Below are 25,063 nucleotides of genomic sequence, written 5' to 3'. Positions count from 1 at the left end.
CTATTAAAATTGAAAATCTGTTATTCAAAATTCACAAAACTAAATAAGTGTAAAATTTTAAATAATTCAACTTTCAAATGATTTTTTGTAAGTTTATAGCTTTTATACTTCTGAAGTTATTAAAATTTAAAACTACATTAAGTTTTTAGGGATACCCTGTATGAGTAGATAGAGAATATATGCAAAATAAACATAAAATTGTCAATTATAAGGTGAAAAATTGTGATATTTCAAGGAAATGTTCTGTAAAGGAAAGAAGATGATGTGAGAATTGATTTAGGACTTCTGAAATGCTCAAATGTACCTCTCTGGACGATTTCACTGAATCCCTGGTGAAAGGGATAACCTTGGATCATGAAGGCGCTTTTTACAAAGAGGAAAGAGAGCTATAGGAGACAGAAAAGGAGAAATTTATGTTTTGGGGAGCAGGATTAGCTTAGGGGAACTGGACTGGAATCTTTAAAGACAAAAAAGAGACTAGTTCAGGAAACATCTGGGGACAAGGCCCAAGGTTCAAGTTGTCAACTTGACATTTGAAGCAATCTGAAGAAAACAACTCTGACCTGAGACAACAGAGGGAATATGGGGGAGGTTTCTTCAGTTAATAACCATCTAGAGATAAAGAGATTGTGAATAAGCATCTCCTTAGAGATGAGGAGATTGGCCTTGGAATAGATAGAAATAAGGGTGGACTAACAAGGAAAATTAAAGCAATTCCCAAGACCAAAGTTAGAGCAGTAGCCTGGAACATGTAAAGAACTTGGTGAGGAATCTGGGGAGATCTGATGAAATTTATCCAAGTTTTTTGCTGAGTTGAAATTAAAGTAGAAACTTCTTTTTTCTTAAGAACCAAACCTTAGTAACTTTAAATGGAATTTCTCTATCTCTTGCTGTTGGGTTCTGTTGTAATACATAGAAATGCAGATGATTTATGTGGGTTTATTTTATATCCTGCAACTTCGCTAAAGTTGTTTATTATTTCAAGTAGTTTTTTACTTGATTCTCTAGGATTCTCTGAGTAAATCATCATATTGTTTGTAAAGATTGATAACAGTTTCCTCTTTGCCTATTCTAATTCCTTCAATTTCTTTTTCTTCTCTTATTGCTAAAGTCAACATTTCTAGTACCATATTTAATAACAGTGGTGATAATGGACATCCTTGTTTCACCCCTGATCTTACTGGAAATGCATGTAGCTCATCCCCATTATATATAACATTATATATAATGTCTGCTGATGGTTTTAGGTAGATGCTACTTATCATTTTAAGGAAGGTTCCATTTATTCCTACTCTCTCCTGTGTTTTCGATAGGAATGAGTGTTGTATATTGTCAAAAGCTTTTTCTGCATCTATTAAGATAATCATATGATTTTTGTTAGTTTTGTTGTTGATATGATCAACTATGATGATAGTTTTCCTAATACTGAACCAGCCTTGCATTCCTGGTATAAATTCTACCTGATCAAATTGTATTATTTTCAAGATAAGTAGCTGAAATCTTTTTGCTAATATACTATTTAAAATTTTTACATCTTTATTTGGTAGGGAAATTGTTCTATAATTTTCTTTCTCTGTTTTGGCTCTTCCCAGTTTAGGTATCAGCACCATATTTGTAGCATAAAAAGAATTTGGTAGGATTCCTTCTTCACCAAATAGTCTAGAGATTTTTTGGCCCTGGAGATTTTTTCCTAGGGAGCTCTTTGATGGCTTGTTCAATTTCTTTTTTTGAGATGGGGTTATTTTAAGTATTTTGCTTCCTCTTCTGCTAAGCAGGGCAATTTATATTTTTGCAAATATTCACCCATTTCACTCAGATTGTCAAATTTATGGGCATACAATTGGGCACAATAAGTGTAGAAACTAAAATATTTGGGCGTCTATCTGTCAAAACAAACCCAGGGATCATATGAACACAATTACAAAACACTTTTCACACAAATAAACTCAGATATAAATAATTGGAAAAAAACATCAGTTGCTCCTGGGTAGGCCAAGCTAATAAAATAAAAATGACAATTCTACCTAAATTAATTTACTGATTCAGTGCCATACCAATCAAAGTACCAAAAAAATTAATTTATAGTGTTAAAAAATATCATAATTAATCTTGAAGAACAAAAAATCCAGAATAGCAAGGAAATTAATGAAAAGAAAGGGTAGGGAAGGTGGCCTAGCCATAGCAGATCTTATATTGTATTATAAAGCAGCAATCATCGAAACTGCTTGGTACTGGTCAAGAAATTGAAAGGTAGATCAGTGGAATAGGTTAGGTATACACAACATAGTAGTCAATGATTATAGCAGTCTACTGTTTGATAAACCCAAGGACCCCAGTTTCTGGGATAAGAACTCATTATTTGACAAAAACAGTTGGGAAAACTGAAAAATAGTGTAGCAGAAAGTGGGCATAGACCAATGCCTGACACTGTATAACAGAACAAAGTCCAAATGGGTAAACAATCTAAGTATGAAGGCTGATACTATAAACAAATTAGGGAAGGAAGGAAAACTTTATTTGTCAGATTTATGGAGAATGGAGGAATATGTGACCAAAGAAGAGATAGAGATTATGAAATGCAAAATGGATAACTTTGATTACATGAAATTGAAAAGATTTTGCACAAAATGCAATGCAACCAAGATTAGGAGGGAAGCAGAAAACTGGGAAATGATAAATACTGGAGAAGATGTGGGAGAGTTGGAAGACTAATTCATTGTTGGTAGAGATGTGAGCTGATCCCACCATCCTGAAGAGCAGTTTGGAACTATGCCCAAAGGGCTATAAAAAGGTGCATACCCTTTGACCCAGCAATACCACTTCTATGGCTGTATCCCAAAGAGATCATAAAAATGAGAAAAGGACCCACATGTACCAGCAGCTCTTTTTGTGGTGGCCAAGAACTGGAGATTGATGGGATGCCCATCAGTTGGGGAATGGTTGAACAAGTTGTGGTATATGAATGTAATGGAATACTATTGTGCTATAAGAAATAAGGAACAGGCAGACTTCAGAAAAACCTGGAAAGTCTTATATGAACTGAGTGAGGTGAGCAGAACCAGGAGAACATTTTACACAGTAACAACCACAGTATATGATGACTGATTTTGATAGACTTAGCCTTTCTCAGAAATGCAAGGACCTAAAACATTTCCAAAGGACTCATGATACAAAATGCAATACACATCCAGAGAAAGAACTATAGAATCAGAAAGCAGAATGAAGCAGGCTATTTTCTCTTTTTGTTATATTTTGTTTCTGTTTGGTTTTTCTCATGGTTTCTTCCATTTGTTTTAATTCTTCTACACATCCTATTCATTTAAAAAGAAAAATATAAAGCACCAGACACAGTAACAACCACAGGGTCTGAGGAATTTTTCTGAGAGACAGCCCTTCACAGCAATGCAAGGACCTAAAACATTCCCAATGGACTCTTGAGGCAAAATGATATCCACATCCAGAGAAAGAACTATGTAATTGGATCACAGAATGAAGCAGAATATTTTCTCTTGTGTTATGTTTGGTTTTGTTTGGGTTTTTCTCATGTTATCTCCCATTCATTTTAATTATTCTATGCAATGTGAAAATGCGTTTAATAAAAAATGTATGTGTAGAACTAAAAAAAAATTCTTCTATGCAACATGACTAAGGTAAAAATGTGTTTAATAGGAATATATGTGCCATCTTGGGGAGGGAAAGGGAATGGGGGAGGGAGAAAATTTAAAACTTATTAAAGTGAATGTTTAAAATGAAAGTGAATGTTTATTTGAAAACAAATTGATAAATTTAAAAAAAAAAGAACCAAGCCTTAAACCCAAGTCACTCAGACTCTTATTGATTGGGCAAAAATAGGTCCCAGGCCAAGGACTACTTGGTCATTATTTGGGCCCTGATTGACTTAGAGTGAATGTAAGTAGTAATTGTTTTTATTTTGGCCAGAAACCCTGAGGGTCTTCCCTTTCCAGATTGATTTCTTTTCTTTCTTTCATCATCTTCTTCTTCTCTTCCTCCTCCTTCTCCTTTTCCTTCTCCTTCTTCTTCTCCTTCTCTTTCTCGTCCTTCTTCTTCTTCTCTCTCCTCCTCCTGTCTCCCTCTCCTTCTGCCCCTACAAACTCTCTCCCTCTCTTTCTCCTCTCTCCCTCTCCCTCTACTCTCTCTCCTTCTACTCCTGTCCTTCTTCTCCTTCTCCTCCTCTCCTTCTTCATCTTCTCCTTCTTCTCCTCTTCCTTCTCCTTCTCCTTCTCCTTCTCCTTCTCCTTCTTCTTCTTCTCCTCCTCCTCCTCTTCTTCCTCCTTTTCTGACTAGGTCAAAGAGGCCATTCTTTCTTTTTCTCATTTCTTACAGACTTTTAATCACTAAATGGGTTTTGCCTAAGTCTAACTGAAACCTGGGAATGTCTGTAGCTCAAAAAGGCCTAGGTGTTTCCCATTGTATCCAGGGCCATCTCCAGTTCTTCTGATCTATATTTTGCCACTGGACCAGATGGCTGTGGAGGAGAAAATAAGACTGGTGAATCTGCACAGCCCTGCCTCATTAAAATCCAATTCACATGCAAGTCATCGCTTTACCTCGCTGATGTCATGATCATTTTCCAGAACAAAGGACAAACAACAATAACAATAACAACAGGGCTGACTCAGTGTATTGGATCATATAATTGAGAAACCGTAGATAGAGAACAGGGCCTGGAGTCAGGAAGACCGGGGTTCGAATTCTGCCTCAGATACTTATTAGCTATGTGGCCCTGGGCAAGTCACTTAATCCTGTTTACCTCAGTTTCCTCATCTGTAAAATGAGCTGGAGAAGGAATTGGCAAACTACTCCAGTATTTTTCACAAGAAAATTCCCAAAGGGGTCACAGAGAGGCAGATACAACTGAAAATGACAAAACAACAAGCAGAGAAGTGTAGGAAGAGAAAGAGGAAGAAGTCATGCATTTCAGGGGTGAGGCAATTAGAAGAAAAATGTATGCAGGAACTATACTTATAGGAACATAGATTTGGAGAAAGAAGGATGACTAAATTGAACATGACCTAGTGGTTAGGCCACATTAATAAAAGGCTATGTTTTATGAAGCTTGGATTCAGTCAAAAGGCTGCACTCAAGGACCTAGAGGGTCACAGGTGACCTTGAGGCCACAGGTTTCCCACCCCTGACTCTCATCTCCTCATTTTACAGATGAAAAACTGAGCTCCCCACATGACCACATTGTGACTTGCCCAAGGTCATATAGGTAGTACGTGAAAGAAGCAGGATTTGAACCCATTCCCCTGATTCCACAGCAAATTCTTCTTTCACTAATTCATGGTAGATCTACTTCATTCCTCTGACAGCAGAAAACTACCTACAGCCTGAGATAGGGAACCTTTTATTCAAAGGACAATCTCATAACCTAACATTAGGAATTTGACATCCCTGCAGTTCTCAGGTCAGCCTCAGCAAAGGTGTTTCCATTCATTATCCTCCAAAATGGCATTCTCTGTTAGGACAATAAAAGATGATACCCTTTGATGGCTCCCTCATGGAAAATTTTACAGAAGCAATTATTCAATGGGGATCTATGTGGGATGTAAATGAATCTTCCTGGGTTAGCATGAAATAGCCTTTTAAAGAGAAGCTAAGTACACTTAGGGCAATGCCCTCTCTGCATGCTTTCCAATCACAAAGTACAAAGGCTGGAATCAAGGCAATACTCTGCTGTGTAGTTTGCTTTGCAATAACTCCTCTAGCATTCACAATGGCCAGGAGCCTCAATGGGGTGTTTCATTGCCCAGCCAAGAGAACAGAGATCCTTTCTAAAATTAGACTCTCCACCTGCACAGCATATTCTGGGATTTAAGCCCAAGACCTTGGCTTGCTGCTAGAATTGTTACATGTTAATGTGATGCCACCCATTAGTTCCTGGATTACACAGTCCTACTATTACACCTCAATCTAAGTGGAAATTCAAAAAGACTCATCCATTTCATATCCATTTGAACCCACTCCCATTCCAATGTGATCTTCTAATTAAAACTGCCATCAAATGATACTTTTGATCAAAACTATCCTTTTCCCCCCCTTAAGTAAAATATATTTTTATGCAAAGCTTATATTAGATGAGTGCTATTACCAGGAAGAATTCCAGGTAACTTTGGAAAGAAACCTTCCTGCTGAGAGTGTAATGAATCAGTAAATGATAACCACTTTGTCCCCGGACACAAAACAATTTGAGACACAGCGTTTATGTTGTCATTGAGCTATACTCTTCGAATTTAAATTGACCTAATTTAAAATCATCTAAGGAAGAATCATGTGAAATGGATTTCAATTACACCATTTCTGTTTTAGAGAAATCCTTCTCACCCACTTGGAAAAAAGTCAGCTCTTACAAGGGACTAAAACACTGACAGTATATTTATGTTGATTTAAACCCCACCCTAGACAGTAACTTCAGATCCATTTTTAAGGGTTTTGTTTGTTTGTTTGTTTTGTTTTTTTGCATTGGAAAGATTACTGAGTTTGGAGCTAAAAATCCAGGGTTTAAGTAAGGCCTTTGACAGTCTGTGACCCTGAGCAAGCAATTTAATTATGGTAGCCCCCTGTTTCCTCACTTATGAAATGAGGCTGGGTGAGTTTCATTTCAATTCAAAATCTGTAAAAACTCCTTGCACTTGAAGGAGATACCTAGCTGAAGTTGTTCATTCCTCAGCCCTTTGCTACTCTAAACTGAGGAGAGCCTGGAGGGCCCACTTTCTTAACCAACAAACATTACATTAGAAAGCAGACTCCTTTCAGACAGAGTTTGGTTTCCGCCTTACTCTTCATCCTTAGGGCAAGCAGAGTGGCTAGCAGACAATAAGCACTTAGTAAATAAATACTCCTTCTATGACTGGCAGCCTGGTGGCACAGCGGATATAGTATCAGGCCTAGAGTTGGGAAAACCTTGGTTGAAATCCAGCCTCAGACAGACTAGCTGGGTGACCCTGAGCAACTCACTTAGCCCAGCTGGCCACAGTTTCCTCATCTGTAAAATGAGCTTGAGAAGGAAATGGTAAACCATCCAATATCTTTACCAAGAAAACTCTGAAAGGGGTCACAAAATGACTGAAAATGACTAAACAACAACTACCTTCAATGCTTATATATTTCCATTGTGTCTCCATTCTTCCCCTCATCCTCAATTAGAATAATTTTCCTTGTGTATAAATCTGGTCATATTAATCAGCTCAAAAAAAAAAAAAGAACTTAGTGGTTTCCTATTACCAAATGAACAGAGTTCAAACTCCATTTGGCATTCCAGGTCTGCTACAGCTTGGCACAACATAACACATCCTAACTTCTCTCTTGCAACACTCCCCTCCCATGCGCTATCTGCTCCAACTACGTTGAATTACTTCTTATTGTCTTGCTCCCAAAATACGCCCCACTGTCTCCCTCAGTTCATTTCTGCTCCCTGCCCCTGGCATGTCCTTACTGCCCATCTATCTTTATTGAATAACTATCTACCAATCCATATGCCACCTCTTCTAAGAAGCCTTTCTGATCCACCTGTTTAATAATGATCAATACGTGTGTTTTAAGTGATCACTATGTGCCGATCATTGTGCTAAATGCTGGGCATATAAAGATTTTCTTTCCATCTATCTATCTAAATTATAGTATATATGTATGTGTGTGTGTATACATACAGCTTTAATAGCTTAAAATATCATAAAGACTCTTGAAACATGTATTCTATTTTTGTGTTTACACACACATGAAATCACATATACATAAATGCACATACACATGTACACATATATGTGTATGTATACATGTGTGTGCACACATGGTATACTATACATTCATACACACCTGGGACCTTACATAGATTTTTTTTTCCTCTTTTCTAAGCCCTTTATTATATAACAATTATGCCTTATTTATTCTTCTGCTAGACTATGGTTTTCAGAAATCTAGACACCATGTCTTAAATAACTTTGCTTCTCCTGTAATTGCTAACCAAAGTGGCCTGAGAACAGTAGGTACAAATAGAAAATGTCATCTTTTTATTTGCTACCCCTCTAGAATCCTGTTGGCCTCCTTGATACTGGATGTGCATTCTATCTTTCCGTGCTATTATTTATTCTGCTCTGAAAACTGTCTTTGCTTTGTTATTAAGGGCTGACTCCTTAACCACTCATGTTGTTAGCTGAAATACAAGAAGTCAAATGTTGTGACACCATCTCATCTAGCAGATGGCCCTTGCCCTTCAGCAGTCCATTCCAGCAGACACTAGACTGGTAGCAACATCTTACCAAAAAAAGAAAAATCACAAAGCTTTCTTGGCAAGTCATAATTTAATAAGAAAAAATACAGCACTCTGCCATCCCCTGGTTCTTTCAGTAGTACTCCCTCTAATATTAATGAGAACGGAGTTGAATAACTTTATGAGGTAATCCTATCATCTCTATTGTCTTCCCTCAGACAAAATGCCTCTGGCCTGTGAATGGAGCTCACCTCCATGTTTCTTACTTCCTTCAGTTAGTATCATTTACTCTCTCTCAACTTGACTGCTGGCCTCTTCCTGGCCAAAACTTCAGTGATTGGCTGAGGCTTCCTGAATGACTGACTTCCCTGAAAGGGGTTTTTTGCCTTTTATGCAAAAGAAAGACAGAGAGAGAGAGAGAGAGAGAGAGAGAGGAAGGTAAGAAGCAAGGAGGGAAGGAAGGAAGGAAGGAAGGAAGGAAGGAAGGAAGGAAGGAAGGAAGGAAGGAAGGAAGGAAGGAAGAGAAAAGTCAAGAAAAGAAAAGAAAAGAAAAAAAAAAGAAAAGAAAAGAGAAGAAAAGAAAAGAAAAGGAAAGGAAAGAAAAGAAGAGGAAAGAAAAGAAAGTCATGTTGCCCAATTGGTCAGTTCCACTTTGGGCCCCTATGGGCAGTTTCTTTTCTACCCGCAAAGTTTGCTATTTTTTACTTGGTTTGAGAAAATGATCGTGGCATCAGGAAGGTGATGCCATGATACACAACTGAATTGGACTTTGGTGAAGGAGGGCTGTGCAAAGTTACCTTTTCTCTTAAAGACTTGCCTTAACCTCAGATCACTCAGGCTCTCCAAATCACTCTAGCTTTCACTGATTGGCCAATAATATATAGCAGGCCAAACCTGACTTGGTCTTTGTTTGGGCTCTGATTGGCTCAGAATGAATATAAATAACAATTGTTTCTGTTTGGGCCAGAAATCCCAAGGGTCTTACCCTCCTCCCTCAGATTTTTTTCTTTTTAAAGAGGACATTCTTAGACTCATTTCTTACCAAGCCTTAATCACTAAATAGGCTTTGACTCAATCAAACTGAGACCTGTTAAAAGAACTTACCTTGAAAAGGGCCAACATTCCCCATTGCATCCTGGGCCATATCCAGTTGCCCTGATCTATATCTGGTCACTGGACCCAAATGGCTCCCAAGGTGAAAATGAGACTGGTGACTTTGCACAACCCTCCCTAAAGCCATCATGTCATGGCATTGCCTCTCTGATATCATCGTTCTCCTCAAGAATGAAGGACAAAGAGCAGCAGCTAGCATTTATACACAAAGCCCTCAGGAAACTATGTGCCTGAGATATGACCAGGGAAAGAAGAGGGAAGGTCCCCTCAACTCTAAATATAGGCAAATGGGGCCATTTGTGACTCTCATTTCACAAAGAGGTGGCATGTTGCAGTACTACACCAGTATGAACATGAGCTGCCACAGAAGGTATCACTCAGAATTTCTGCATTTGGGGAATGAAATTATTATTTTTTTTAAATTCAGCTCCATGAAATCATTCTCTAGCCCTGTTCTCTGCATAATCTCCTCCCCATGAATTCAACAAACATTTGTCAAGGATACAAAGACCAAAAACAAAGACACACACACACACATACACACAAATATAATCTCTGCTCTAATTATACTATACTTTCTTGACTTGCAGAAATATCATCTTATTGTATGTAACTCTCAAATCTATAACCCCAGCTTCATTTCAGATCCTGAGACAGCTCTAATCTTCTATTTCCAACTGCTTGTACAGTGTCTCTGAATTTGGAGTCAGAGAACCCTGTCATGCCACTGTACCTCTAAGGGCTCAGTTTGGTCAACTATAAAATGAGACCTCTATGGATCTTTCTTCCAATTCTAAGTTCATGACTCTGTCTCTAACAAGCAGCTCATGTCCAACTCCAAACTTATATTTCTCTCTCCAACCCATTCTTCTTTCTGAAATACCTCTTCCTATCAATGAAAACACTGTCTTCTCAGTCAACCATGCTTGGAAGTTCTGAATTATCTCTGGCATTTTCTTCTCTGTCTCTTCCCACAATCCATTCAGTGGTCAAGTACAATAAATTAAATCTCTGTAATATCTAATATATATGCTATTGTCTTCTACTTTGACTACTGTCATCAAGTTTAGGTTCTAATAGTCCTACCTCACCTTCTTATCTTCCCTGTAGTGGATGAGGCTTGACTTGGGAGGAATAAATAAAGTACATAAAACCATTCATCCAGCCACTGTCAGGAAAGGAAAGATATAATTGATCATATATAAACATTAATTAAGCACTTTCTCTGTGCCAAATACTGTGCTAAGGGTTGGGGAAACAAATACAAACAAAACAAAACAAAAACAGTCTCTGCCTTCAAAAAATTTATAATCTAACGAGGGAAGACAATCCAAAAAGGAAGTGGAAAAAAAAACCCGATGTATCAGGGGTATTGGAAGAGAGGTTGGGCCCCAGGAAAAGGGAGTTGGAAAGTCCATGAGAGAAATCCCAAAGTGCAGCTGGAAGAGAAATGAGGAGATATCTGATCTGAGTTTCTTCATGAATGGAGGTTTGAATTCCTTGGTGCCATCCTCCAATCAGAGACATGGGATAGTGAGGAGGTGTAGTATCAAGACTGATGAGATACTACAGGATGATGAGGTTATCCTGATCATGAGCTTCATGGGGCAAGGGACGTGAGTTTTGTGTAAAATAAGTACTTAATTACAGGTTGAAGCAGTTAAATGATTCAGCGTATAGAGCATTGAGACTGGAATCAAAAAGACTGGAGTTCAAATCCAAGCTCAGAGACTTACTAGCTGTTTGACCCTGGGCAAGTCACTAACCTCTTTTTGCCTCAGTTTCCTTATCTGTAAAATGAAGATAACAATAGCATCTGCCTCCCAAGGTTATTGTGAGGATCAAATGTCATAATATTTGCAAAGCCTTTTGCAAAGCTTGAAGTACTATATAAATGCTAGCTATTATTTTTTTCTTTCAATCATTTATTCAAATTGAGCATTTTTCACTGACTCACTTTTTGAGCAAGAAGGAAGGAAATTCACTGTCCTTAATAAGCCACCGATGAACAGTATCTACATATTACATCTTCCCTAGACAACTTCAGTAGCTTGCTTCTTGCTTCTCCTTTCTCCTAGATCATCCCCAATCCATCCTTTCACTGCTGACTGCTTAATTCAACTAAAGCATATTTGCAGTCACATCACATATAATTTCCCTACTCAAGAATGCCCATGGCTCCCCACGATATGTAGAATGATATGCTTAGACTGTCATGTAAGGTTCACTAAAATATGGCTCCAATCCGTCTTTTGCAGACTCATCTTTTTCGATATCCCTTTGCATCGTCCATACTACAATCCAACTAGATTACTCATATATCTTGAATAGTTTCTGCCTCTATGTCCCTGCACAGACTATTCTCACTTCCTGAAATACCTTCTATTTGTCACTATGATGACAACCTACCCATACTTCAGATCAAATACCACTTCTTCAATTGATTCAACACCCCCCACAAAAATCTCTCTCTCTCTCTCTATCATCTCTTTCTTCTTTAAAGTTCCATAGAATGCCTCCTGTGGTACTAATCACATTTATATGTGCATTTCACGCCCTCTACAGGTAAGGTGTCATTTTAGAAAGGACTTGTGATCCTATATTCAAATACTAGATGTGACTTTGGTCAAGTCATTAAACCTCCTTCCACCTTGAGGTTCCTCATCTAGGCAGCTATATGGTATAGGGAATGGAGGAGTGGACTTAGAGTCAAGAAGACCTGAGTTCAAATTTGGACATATCATTATGTATATGAGTGATTTAACCTCTCACAGCTTCCTTCCGTTCGTTCCTTTATCTGTGAAATGGATCACCTGCCTCACAAAGTAAGGATCAAATGAAATAACGTATGTAAAGCACTTTGCAAAACTTAAATTGCTGTATAAATGCTAGTTATAATTATCTGTCATGGCAGAAATTTGGCTTAGATGAACTGAGAAGTTCATTCCTGTTCTATGTTTATGATCTTGTGATTAAGAAGACATGTTTTCAAATTTTCCTGGTCTTTCACTTACTGTATATATGACCTTGGGCAAGACAAACACCCTGGGTTTACTCATATTTTTCATTTGTAAAAATGGTTGGACAAAAGTATCTCAACCCTTCTTGTAATTCACTTCTGGGTCTTTCATGTTGTCATCCAGTCGTTTCACCTATGTCTAACTCTCTGATCCCATGTGGGGTTTTCTTGGTAAAGATACTGAAGTGGTTTGCCATTTCCTTCTGCAGTTCATTTTACAAAAGAGGAAACTGAGGCAAACAGGGTTAAGTAACTTGCCCAGTAAGAGGCTTAAGCTTGTTTTGAACTCAGGTTTTTCTGATTGCAGGCAGAGCACTCTAGCCACCATGCTATCTCTATCAATTATCAAGTAGAGTTATCATGTAAAGTATTACAGACAGTCTTGATAATTTAGCACCTGGGAAATACAACTTGGCAATTGCCAGATTGGAGGGCAGACCTTCCCACATGCTTGGTCCCTAAAGACAAAACTGTATAGTTGGGAGGGAGAGAAGGAGGGAAAATCCAGAGAAGTCTGAGGTTTCAAACTAGGAAGCCTGATTGTCTTCATCCAACCTGCCTGGGCAAAAGAGATTCTGACTAATGACAAAGGCTTCATCTACAACTGTTTGCTCCCTGAGAACTTGCAAGATGTTTACTCATTTAAGCTATTGTGGTATCTCCATTGAAGACCAAAGGAACACTTTTATAGAGAAACAAAGGAAAGCAATGAAACAGTCCCTAAGTCTCAGAAGCCTCATTTCAGACAGCTCTCACACTATACAAAGACATTAATTTCAGGGCCAATATCAGCTTTATGTAGGAGGGACAATGAGGTTGTAATGAAGTTCTTTTTCATGGAGAATTGAATAGTAAAGGGACTGCAAATGGCATCTTTTTAGAGAAAGAAAAAATCTTAGCTATTGAAAAGAAATTAACCAAAAAAAGATTCCCCAGAACCCTAGCTGAAAAAAGAATCTGGACTAATTTGACCAGGGCTCTAGAAATAAAGTTATACATTTAACAAGCAGCACTTTTAGCAGAGTTAAAAACAAATAGCACCTTCTAACGGGACTTGACTATTTCATCAATATTAACCCAGGAAAATGAAGACATGTAATCACAAAGACAATTTAAGCCTATTCCCGTTGCTCAATCAACATAAACATGGAGAACTGTGGTTAAGAAGCAATTGGGTCCCTAAACTTCAATTCCCCATCATTCTGTTACAAACAGAACATACATAGATAGCATGCAACTTTGCTGATGGGATAGAAAAGAAACGGATAGACAACAGATTCTTACAAATAAATGTGGACAGAAAAAAAGCATGCATCTCCTGGATCACAAAGTCACTGCCATAAGACACTTTACTGAGGATTCCTCAACTGCTGGCAGTTCAGATTTCTGAACCATTTTCTTTGACTTTCTTCCCTTTGGTCTTTCTCAGAGATCTCCTTCCCTTATAAGATTTTAACCTTTATGTAAGAAACTCCCACATATCTAGCCCTGACTCCTCTCCTATGCTACAATCATATGTGTAGATGATCAATATACATAACATCCTTTATTTCCACAATGGAAACTCAAATTTAACATATCCAGAATTGTGTTCATCATCTGCCTCCCTTACCCACCTCTGATAAAAGCAATCCTCTTTTTATATTTTTAATTGTTTTTAAATTTTTATGTATTTTGAATTTATGGGGTAAAACAAGCATTTCTATAAGAGTATAATAAAAAAAGATGACTGCACATGAAACTGCAAATCTACTAGATACAAATTGCTATTTCTTTTAAATATAAAATTATTATGTAAATTTATTTTTCCCCTCTTTTGACCTCCCCCAACCTAAAGATGACTACCTTTAGACGTGAAACTACACATATATAAAATCATTTCATATATAGTGCTCTTTATAAATCTCTAGATGCAGAGATTATCTTCCTTTATATGTCCCTTGTAATCGTTTTGGGTACTTATAATAGTCAAAATTACTTATTTACTCAAAGCTGTTCTAAAAATTATATTGTTCTTTTAAGAACAATCCTTCTTCCTGGCCTCCTTATTAAAGGTATTATTAGTTTCCCAGTTACTCAGGCTGGAAATGGCTTTGGTTTCTCTCTTCACTCAAAACATCTAAGCCATAAGTCAAGTTCCATAGAGTCTTCCTTTCCAGTTTCATGTGGGATCTTAGAATTCTTAGAGCTAGAAGCGTATTTAGTATTTCCCCTTCCCCACTTTGTACAAAAGAGAATAATTAGCACCAGAGAGGAAGGGACTTGTCTTGTCCCACAAGTGGTAAAAGTACAATTGATATTCCCAACTCAGGTCCTCTGCCTCCAAATCCAGGATCTTTTCAACTGTATTTTAATGGTCCTCTGTTTAACCCTTCTTTTCTTTTCCATCTGTTATGATCAGAATTAAGGTCCTCATCAAATCAAATCTTTCAATAATATCCTAATTATTACCTATGTATTAAGTCACATTCCACATCAACCCATTTAGCATCCTACTGCTTCATAAATCCTCCTTAAATGGTGCTGCCATCACATCTCTCCCCATTCAACAACCTTTAAGAACTCTCTGCAGGGAAGAGATCAAACATCAGAACTTTCTCCAATATGGTCTCTACTGACTTTTAAGGATTCATCTACTTCTATCTGCCCAGGAGATCCTTTTCTGCAACCACATTCATTTCCTCACCTGCCCCAAACACAACTAATACTTCCCACCTTGATGATTTGGCTCATGCTATTATCCTCATGAAATACTTTCTTATCTTTTCTCTGCCTTCCCAAAGTCAAGTTAAATCAACAAACCTTTCTTATTAAATCCCCAATAAGTATCAGGCATTGGGTTGAATGCTGAAGAAATAAAAAAAAGACAAAAACAGTTTCTTCTCTTAAAGGACCTCATCATCTAATGGGGGAGACAACCCACAAACTGTGTACAGCCATGATAAATGCAATCTAAATTAGAGATAATATCAGAAGGAGGACATGGGCTTCTTGCATAATGTAAAATTGTAGCTGATACTTGAAGGATACCAGAGAAGCTGATCTATCCATCTTGCAAGGCCCTATTCAGATTCACTCTTCCATTTGCATTGTCCTGCTTCAGTAGCTATGACAGAAGCAGTAAAGGTTGCTTCTTGCCTCTGAATTTCTTTACCCATTTTTTTCTGTGCCACTATTTGGACCTTATTCATTCACAGTTCTATCATATCTCTTTCATCTTTGTCTTAGGCTACATGGCTGTTCAGGTTTCTCATGCCTGTTCTACATGACCTGTAAAAATTAATACTTATATCTGGGTTCTGGACCATTGGGAGCCCCTTTTATAGTAAGGCACAATAAACTGGGGATGTCAATAAGTTCCTCCCATTTTTGTTATGGACATAAGTAACAAGACATTGAAGTACGCCTTGATCCATGGGACATATGTCAAGCTTCCTGGAAAAGGATTTGGAAAACATAAAAGGCTGGTTTGGTACTCTCACTCTCGAATGCCTTTACTGTGAATATTTCCTTTTTTTAAGTAATTTATTTTAAACTTAAATATTAATAAATACACAATAAGAAAAAAAAGAAACATTTTATATTTAAATATTAAAACTTAAAAACAAAAGAAAATGAGAAAAAAGCATTGCCATGTGCTCAAGTGAATACTTTTTAGCATTGTAATGGGAAGGAGATCTCCCAGTTCACTAAATAGGGCCATAATAACCACAGGGCAAACGTATCTTTTAGCTCAGGATACTGGCATGAGTGCAGTGCAGTGAAAGTCATCTCCATACCTCATCCAATAATCTTCTACCAGCCTGCACCTCAACTTGGCAATAACCAGAGACCTATCCTTGTGGGCCCCTACTCAATAAATCCAATCATTCCCTATTAACTTCACGATGGGGTTTGGCATTTAAAGTACTTTCCAACCTTCCTTTCCATTCTTCTTACATTTATTTCCTCTCTATGTATTCTATAATCCAGTTACATTAGTATATTGTATGCTCTTCATATATAACACTTCATCTAAGTTTTTCACATATTTGCACTGGATATTCCCTCATCTCTGGAATTCCTTCCAGCCTTAACTTCCTTTGCTGGCTTCAATTCCATCTTTTCCAGGAGACTTTTCTTAGCTCTCATGCCCTTCGTTCTAGTTCCTTTCCTCTAAGATTACATTTGATAGATAGATAGAGATATAGAAATATAGACAAATGTCAATAGGTAATCAATAAGCATTTATTAAGTACTTACTATGTGCCAGGCATTGTGCTAAAGTATTCATATTACATATAATATTTATTATATTACTACATGTCAACATTACATACATATCATATTTATATAATCATTTGTTTCCCCATTAGAATGAGTTCCTAGAAAGTAGACACCTGTTTTTGCCTTTCATTGTATCCTAAGCACAGTACAGTTCCTAACTGGCAGTAAATGCTTAACAAATGCTTGTTGACTGATTATTGACTGATACATGCCTTTATACCCAAACCCTACAGAGGCTAAAGGTTGGAGTCTCTGGGTAACAGACTGAATCTCCACAAGAGATTGAGTATCTCATTGTACCACATCTCTCGTGTCTCTTGGAGCAACTATATGAAGAATCAAAGTATCCTCAGTGCTATATTGCTCTTCTCTCCACCTTCTCCCCAAAAGAATTTGCATCACATGCAAGAATTTCTAGTTAAGATTCTTCCACCAAAAATAGTTACTTGTGACATTTTGCAATGCCTGGGAGTTAAGCCAAAAGGAAAAAAAAATTATCCAGTTTTAGGGTGCTTTGATGTGCCTTTGGGATTCTGGCTTACTGTGGTGGGAAAGACGATGTTTCACAGATACTCAGCCTTTAATGCTGTGCAAGCCTCGGGCATTTCTCTTTCCACCTTCCCATCATCCCCAGACTCCAATGGAAGCCCCCAGATAGAGGTTTAGAAAAGTGTGCAACTATTTTCTCTGCATATGAAGTGATAATGATCATTTATTCCTCTAACAGCACACCTTGGGTTGGAAGGAATGTGTTAAATAATAACAGTGTCCCCTTGTTGGGCTTTAAATGTCATTTTATGAGATGGCACAGTCACATTTTCACTTTATCTGCCTTCATCTCACCAAGCATTCACAGAGGTTACTGCAGTCTGGGGAGCATATAAAGACTCCCATTAAAAGTTCAATGGGGCAATGGTATGACAGAGGCCCCAAAAGGCTTCCTTTGCTAGCAGCTTACTCTTCCCTTCCCTTCAAAAGTATCAATAAAACATCAATGGTCTGCTTAGTGGACCCATAAACAAAACTAGAATGGCATTTAACCCTATATCATTTCAAGAAAGCATTTTTTGGATGGCTTATATATCCTTTAGCTGAATTTGCACAATGCCAAGGTGTAGAGGTGAAGGGGATATTACGTGTATGGCCTTTGAGATGTCTTCTAGCTCTATAATTCTGTGATCATAATAAAAAAGTGTTGAGTTTTTCTTCTCAATAATTTTCCAGTTTTTCCTCCATAGTCAAATACTTGGAATGTAAATCATATTCAAAGAGTTCTTTTAAAAAAAGAGTTTGAAGAACCTCAGACAGTAACTAGTCAATTCTGAACAGAAATCCTTTCTACAATATTCCCAGTAATCAATTCACACACACAAAATCATTTATTATACTATATTATTATATAACATATATATTATTACATAGCACATGTATTCCAGGCATGGTATGAGAAACTGGAGATACAAAGGCAAAAATTAATCAGTCTCTGCTCTCAAGCTTGCATTCTCTTATTTTCACTGGATATATGGTTTCATGGACATAGCAAGTTCTCCTCAAAGTATTCCCTCTCCCAAAGTATAAGCACCTAACACTGCAACTCATAATTTTAAAGAGTTGTCTGGGCCACTAGAGAGATTGTATAACTTATCCATGAGCTAGAGCTCAGGAGAAAGACTAGGCTTTTGTTTTTAAGAAATTGAAAATCGTCATTGCACTAAGACTTCTGGGACACTCTTTTTTGACCTGGGAGTCCTCTCCTTTGAGATGATAATTAAACCCAGGGGAGGTGGTAAGGTTCCTGAAATGTAATTCAGTCTTTGATTGTAAACCCTTACTGAAGAGGAATCACTACATTCAGAGGTCAACTATCCCATTTTGGAGTATCTCTAATTCTAGGGGTTTTATTACTTGTATTTAAAATCAGTTTCACAGCAACTTTAACCTCTTGTTTTCAAATCTGTTTCCGTTTGGGGAATAAGCAGAACACCTAAAACTCACTTCCATGGGGCTTCCCTTCAAATACTTGAAAACTGCATGTCCCTTTTAATCCTGTTCTCTAGGTTCATATATCCCTGGTTCTTTCAAGCACTTTGAATATTTAGTAGTCTTAAGATTCCTTATGATCTTTCCACATTCTTTGAGTGATCTCTAATTTATCATTGTCCTTTAGGACTTAACAAAATAATCCAGATGACACTGGTTCTGGACATTAGGGCCTCTTTAATGCAAGCTAAGATCATTGAGTTCTTGGACACCATGTGATACTGTCGACTTGTATTGACTGCAGTCCACTAAAACTCCTAGATTATACTAATAGCAACGCATGGAACTTTGCATTCATTTCTGTTAAATGATGTCTTATTAGTTTTGACCTACTTTGCTTTGCTCTCTAGATATTTTAGGACCCTGACTCTATCATATGACTTATTGGCTTCCCCATGACCTCTGTAATAACTGGAAATTTATAAGAATGGCACTTGTGTGCCATTCATGTCACTGATGGAAGTGTTAAGTAACACGGGGCCAAGGACATTTCTCTGATTCCCTCCAACAGAAACCATCTTCTCTGAATTAAGCAAGACATTCGTTAATGACTGCACTTGGAATTTAGTCATTCAGGAACTGCTCTTGGAATCATCTCAGTTCTTAGTGATTGTTACTAAGTATTCACAATCCACCTCTTTAATAATACAATGTAGATTTTTCCTTACAAGGAATCTTTATTTTTAATTATAAATTGTAAACTCATATAATCTGAATTATAATTTGTACTCTTTTCCCTTTTAAATTTTTTTTTCAAAATTGGTATCATATTTGCCCTTCAGTTCTGTAACTCCTCCCTCATAATCCACAATCTGGGTGACCAACAATAGCATCTGAGTAGCTAGCTCCTACAGTACCTCTCAGAGACTTCTTCAGGACTACTTGTATGTCCAGTGACTGTATTGATCTGGCTTAGATAAATGCTTCTCATATAAAGGATCTTGAAATCTGGTCGCACTTCAGCTAACAGTGTTTCCTTTTCTCGGTTCCCTTCTCCAAATCTTTCCCAGTGTCTTCCTTACACAATCCTGGAGACAGGCTATGCAAACTCAACACTGTCTAAAAATACAGCCTTGCATAGTTAATAAAATCCTGGATTTGGAGTCAGCAAACTTGCATTGAAATGATATTTAGTGCTTATGGGAATTTTCAGTAAGTTACTTAGCCTTCAAGAATCTCAGTTTCTTCATCTATAAAATGAGAAATTTTGATTAGAATACCTTCAAGGGACCTCCTAACTCTAAATGTGATCCTTCTACATTGGAACACTGAGACTTTTGAAAAAAAAATGATTAAAGTTACTTTGATCTGCCTAGATTTGCTCCTTTGGATTTTTTTAGGTCCCTAGAAATCTTCTATGACTACACCCCCAGTGACTAGTATCTATAGCCTCTGAAGAACATGTTATCTATATCTTTTCCATGGCTCTGAGGCTCAGATTTGGAAGGACTGGGTCACTAGAGAACAATTTTAATAGTCTTCAAGAAATATGGGAACTCTCACCTGTAGCTCCTCTCTGTCTTATCAAGGATCTCAGAAGACAGCTCTGTCCTGTGTCAAAGAGCTTAGGAAAACTATTTCTCTAAACTTCAGTTAATTACCCTTAAGCCTCAGGATCCAATTTGTTTTTTCACTGGCATAGCTCAGTCAGTCCCTTATTGAACCAAGCCTAAGGTCTTGTTTTTCCTTCAATCCCCTCTTCCCTAAAGACTTTGCTGCTAACTCTTCTGGTTTCCCAAAGCACTTTTTATTCTTATGACTACCCTAGTGATTCAGGGAAAGACTATATTTAACTCCAAGCCCCAGAAAACTCTTCCTCCATTGGCATGATTCCCATTCTGTAAGTGCTGTCCTCAACTCCTCTTTTGAAACCAAGGAACTAGAATGAATTAGCGTTCCAGACAAGGCAGAAACTTACCTATTATTTCTGAGGACCCTGAAGGGATCAGTGGAAGAAGCATTGTTTCTTAAACTTGAGAAACCCCTGGGAGACTTTAAGTTCAGGTGGCCTCTGACTTCACTGGTAATCAGGAATGCTTCCCCCAAAATCTAAGGAAGAACCCTGCTGACCACCTCCATACCCCTAAACATGCAGAACTCAGACTATCTGCCTCCCCAGTCTGCTTACTAAATAGAGCCCAGGAATCATTTTCAAGATTATATTCAGGTTTTCCAGAACTGCATTCAGTTATTTCCAGTAGATATGAAAGAATTATCTCAGCAGGTATCTTAAAGCAGGAATTCCAGGACAAAACATGTTTCTGATGAGCTAAAGCCCAGAAGCAGTGGGGATATAAAGAAAGCAAATCCCTACTCTCAAGGAGCTTACAATCTAATGAGCTCACAACCTATTTCATTTACCCATTGATTGATTCATTTATTCATTCATACACTCACCACATTTATTCATTGTCAGTCATTCAATAAACCTTTAGAAATGGCATCATGAAGTAGAAAGAGCTTTGGTGTCTGAAGCCTGCCGCTCTCACCTATTACCTATACAAAACTGAGCATGTCACTTAACCTCTCACTGCCTCCATTTCTTCATCTATAAAATGAGGCATTTGGATGAGGTGATATCTAATGCCCCTTTCAGATCTAAATCTATAATTCTATGGTTTAAATATGATTTCATGTAGTTTAAAAACTGTACATTTAATATATTCCATGTAGAGTTCCATGTTGGATACTAATGGAGATACATTTATTATTTATTTGTTTAATTCATTAATCTATTAATTCATTCATTCATTTGCTTATTCTGAGGGTGATGTACACTCTCTTTCATTCAGGCAGGAAACACTGCAGACATCTACAGAACCAATATTAATAGTAATGGGCATAGAATATTTAACCAGCTCCATTTTTTTTGACTTAGGCCAGTTCGGTGTTCCTTAAGCAGCCCAGGGACCCTTTACTTCCTTGGGGTACTTGCTATGTTAGTCCTAGACATCATGTAGACACTTGATAGTATTAGTATTACATCTCCCAAGCTCAAGCAACCTTCTAGCCTCAGCCTCTCCCAGTAGCAGGTATCTTAGGCCTGTACCACTTGGCCTGGTGAGACACATCATTTGGATGAATCATGACTCTGAACCTCATAGAACTCACAATTTGGTAAAGAGGTAAGATATAAACAAAGTTAATTATTAAAAAGTAAAATTTATACATAAGCTTAAAATTAAAACTGCAGTAAGACTTTTGATAGTCAATAAAATACTTTAAGGTTTGCAAAATGCTTTAGAAATTGTCTCATTTTCTCCTCACAACAACACTGAGTGGAAAGTGCTATCATTATCTCTATTTTATAGAACAGGGAACTAAGGCAGAAAGAGGTTAAATGTCTTGCCCAAGGTCCCGCAGCTTGTAAGTGACTAAGGGTGAATTTGAACTCAGGTCCTCCTGACTTCAGGTCCAGTGTGCTATATACTACATCAACTAGTTGCCTAATACTACATGGTAATACAACCTATACTATGTGATAAGTACATAGGAAAACTGTGTACACACACACACACATACTACATGAGGTCTGAGAGGAAAGATAATAAACCTCATGTGGAACTGATGAAAGTTTTTGCTTCTTGCCCTAACTTTTGCTGATTAAATAATCAAACCATAACTACTGTCTTCTGAAGAAAGAGTCTACAAGAAGGACCAGTCTTATATGCTATATACCTGGGACTTCCCTGAGACTGCCAGTTTCTTCCTTCCCATTTTTGAGGAGGGTGTGAATACTACAGCACCCTCTGCCTGTATTTCCCCCCGTAAAAGCAGTCATGACTCAGATATGTACCTGAGTGCTTCTAAAGTCTGATACAGGAGTGACAGTGGTGGTTCCCTTGGCACCAGAGATTCTCTAGAGACACTTATCTTGTGGGACCCAAAAGAAGTGAGATGACTACGAATCCAAGAGCCCAAGGAATGTCTTTAACCCTACTGAGTAGGCTTGTCCTTCACTCTACACTGAAGCTGAGAGCCCCTTAACTGTAAAAAGCATCCAGAAACTAATTTTGGAAAGAGCTCATACTATGGAAGTGTTGGCTTGAGTTTGAATGGTTCTTAACTGGATAAAGGGAAATGATGGGCTATCATATTGTCTATACTAGAAGAGGACAGTACAAAAGAAAGAGAGCTGAGTCATAGGCTCTGAGTTCAAATCCTAGTTTTGCCTGTGTAAATTTAAAGAAATCACTTAATCTCTCTGGAATTCATTTTGCTCATTGATAAAAAGAGTAAGCTCTACCAGGGGACCTCCAAGGCCCATTCCAGGTTTGGGTCTGTAAAGCTAGGGGAAGGGAACCTTCCTACTTATTTTAAAAGGTGATGGAGACAAACCAAAGTCCTGATCCTGTACTTCTTACAGAGCAGCCAGCCAACGACCCCTAAAACTTCAGGAACCTACTGGGATACATTGGAAAGGCCCTGAGAAATTTGAAGAAGAAATACTTAGAGGAAAAGTTAAAATCACCACCTAGACTCAAACAACTCTTCAAAACCTGCCTCACCAAATATGATGATTCAAGGTTCTTTGGGCATCTAAATAATTCCTATTTTTTAGATTTTCAGAAAGTACGTCATATGTCACTGTTTTGTGAAAAGTCAGAAAAATAATATTAATGCTACAGGAAGTAAGGCAATACTTCTATATTTCATTCACAAAAATAATTTTGTATGTGTCAGGGTATTGCAAACCTAAGATGAGAATGTCATTATTCACATGCTTATAGTATTGCCTATATTTCCAGTTGTTGTGTAGAAAACTTAATGAGTTTGTATTATCTGCCTCATTGGTCATAGTGCTCTGTAATAAAGCAATGGGAAAACTTGCAGCTTTTCTACATTTAAACTTCAAATAAATCAAAGCATATTTTTGGCCTTCAATTCTAAATTCTTCCAAAGTGAAAATTTCTTGATTGTCATAGTTCACAGAACAATAAAATTTCAGGTTTGAAAAGGATCTCTGAGGGGACCTCACCCATTACCTACCAAGTCATTCTGATTCTGCCATCACAACACTTCTCCCATCTTCCTCCTCTCTATTCACATGGTAACCAGCCCATGTTATCTGTTAGCTGTTAGCTAACATGTTAGCTGTTATCACTTCTAGTCTCCTAACCTAACCCCTTACCTCAAATCTCTCCATTTTCCCTAACAGCTATCAAAGTGATATTGCTAAATGACAGTTATGACCATAGCATTCCCTGGTTCAAAATGTTCCAGAGACTCCCAATTGCCTCTTTGAAAGGATACAAAATTCTCTGTTTGACATTTAAAGCCCTTCACAATCTCTCTCCTATTTCCCAGCCTTATTGCACATTATTCACTTTAATACATCCTATGTTCAGATAAATTGGCCTACCTATTCCTCACACATAAAAATCTATCTCTGCTCTCTGGGACTTTGCACAGGCTGTCTCCCATCTTCACCGCTAGCTCTTAGAATGCTTAGTGCCCTATATGCCTCAGCTCAAGTGATGTCTTCTACATAAGGCCCATTTTGATCTGTTCCAGTTGTTGATATCCTTCTAACTCAAAAGTACTTTTTACTTACTTTATCCATAATATAGTAAAGATTTGTGTTTGCATAGTTCACCCACTATATACATAAATGTCTGCAGTGTATCTATATCTATAGATAGATAGGTAGGAAGGAAGGAAGGAAGGAAGGAAGGAAGGAAGGAAGGAAGGAAGGAAGGAAGGAAGGAAGGAAGGAAGGAAGGAAGAGAAAGATAGGCAGAGAGAGAGATGTTGCTTGAGAGCAGGGGATAAGTATTTTAATTTTATTTTTATCTTCAGTATCTGGGAAAGTATGTGATACATATTTATAAATACTTATTAAATCTTTACTAAATGAATGAATAAACAGGAATTCCCTCTACAAAATCCCATATGAATGATGAGTTAAGTTCTAATTGAACAGCCCCAGAAAAGAGGAACCCATTTCTTCCTGAGGCTGTTTGTTCCACTTTGAGAATGTATTTAATCTGATGCTCCTTGCTACAGACAACCCTGGATACAGAGCATTTGTGTTATTGACATCCACTGGCTCTGGTGGGGGGGGTGGGGGTGGAATCAGAATCAGGAAACAAAGGCATATGTAACCAGAGGCATTGGTCTATGTATGAAATACGTTGGAATGAAAGATAATTTGTTTAGATACTCCTCCCCTAAACTGCCCCTCTCAACAAAAACAAAAATGGACTCTAATGCCATATAAAAGCTATCAATTCAGCTGCCTCTGTACGTTCACCATTTCCCCTGTCCTTCACCTTCTCTCTGCCTATGTGAGCTGCTGAAGTCACAATTCTTCCTTCTTGCTGTTGCCAAGCAGGTAGGGGATTCAGGATGTTTGCTATGGTAACAAAACAAGAGAGAAAATCCAGATGTAACAA

General features: G+C 37.7%; 1 protein-coding gene across 3 annotated transcripts in view; it reads right to left on the bottom strand.

Annotated features, from left to right (window-relative positions):
* CDH13 (cadherin 13) overlaps positions 1 to 25,063 on the bottom strand; it is a 1,297,228-nt gene that overhangs the window by 199,247 nt on the left and 1,072,918 nt on the right. Inside the window, exon 8 of one of the 3 annotated variants that reach the window (XM_072634211.1) lies at positions 24,935 to 25,023. The exons of the other annotated variants lie outside the window; for them this stretch is intronic. Coding sequence (XP_072490312.1) covers positions 25,012 to 25,023 — 12 coding nt within the window. The 3' untranslated portion in view covers positions 24,935 to 25,011. Of the gene's footprint in view, positions 1 to 24,934; positions 25,024 to 25,063 lie in introns of those variants that run through there. 3 annotated transcript variants of the gene reach the window in all.

The sequence above is a fragment of the Notamacropus eugenii genome, chromosome 1 (genome assembly GCF_028372415.1).
Source record: "Notamacropus eugenii isolate mMacEug1 chromosome 1, mMacEug1.pri_v2, whole genome shotgun sequence".
Classification (NCBI taxonomy): domain Eukaryota; kingdom Metazoa; phylum Chordata; class Mammalia; order Diprotodontia; family Macropodidae; genus Notamacropus; species Notamacropus eugenii.
This window is presented reverse-complemented; position numbering and strand designations above follow the sequence as displayed.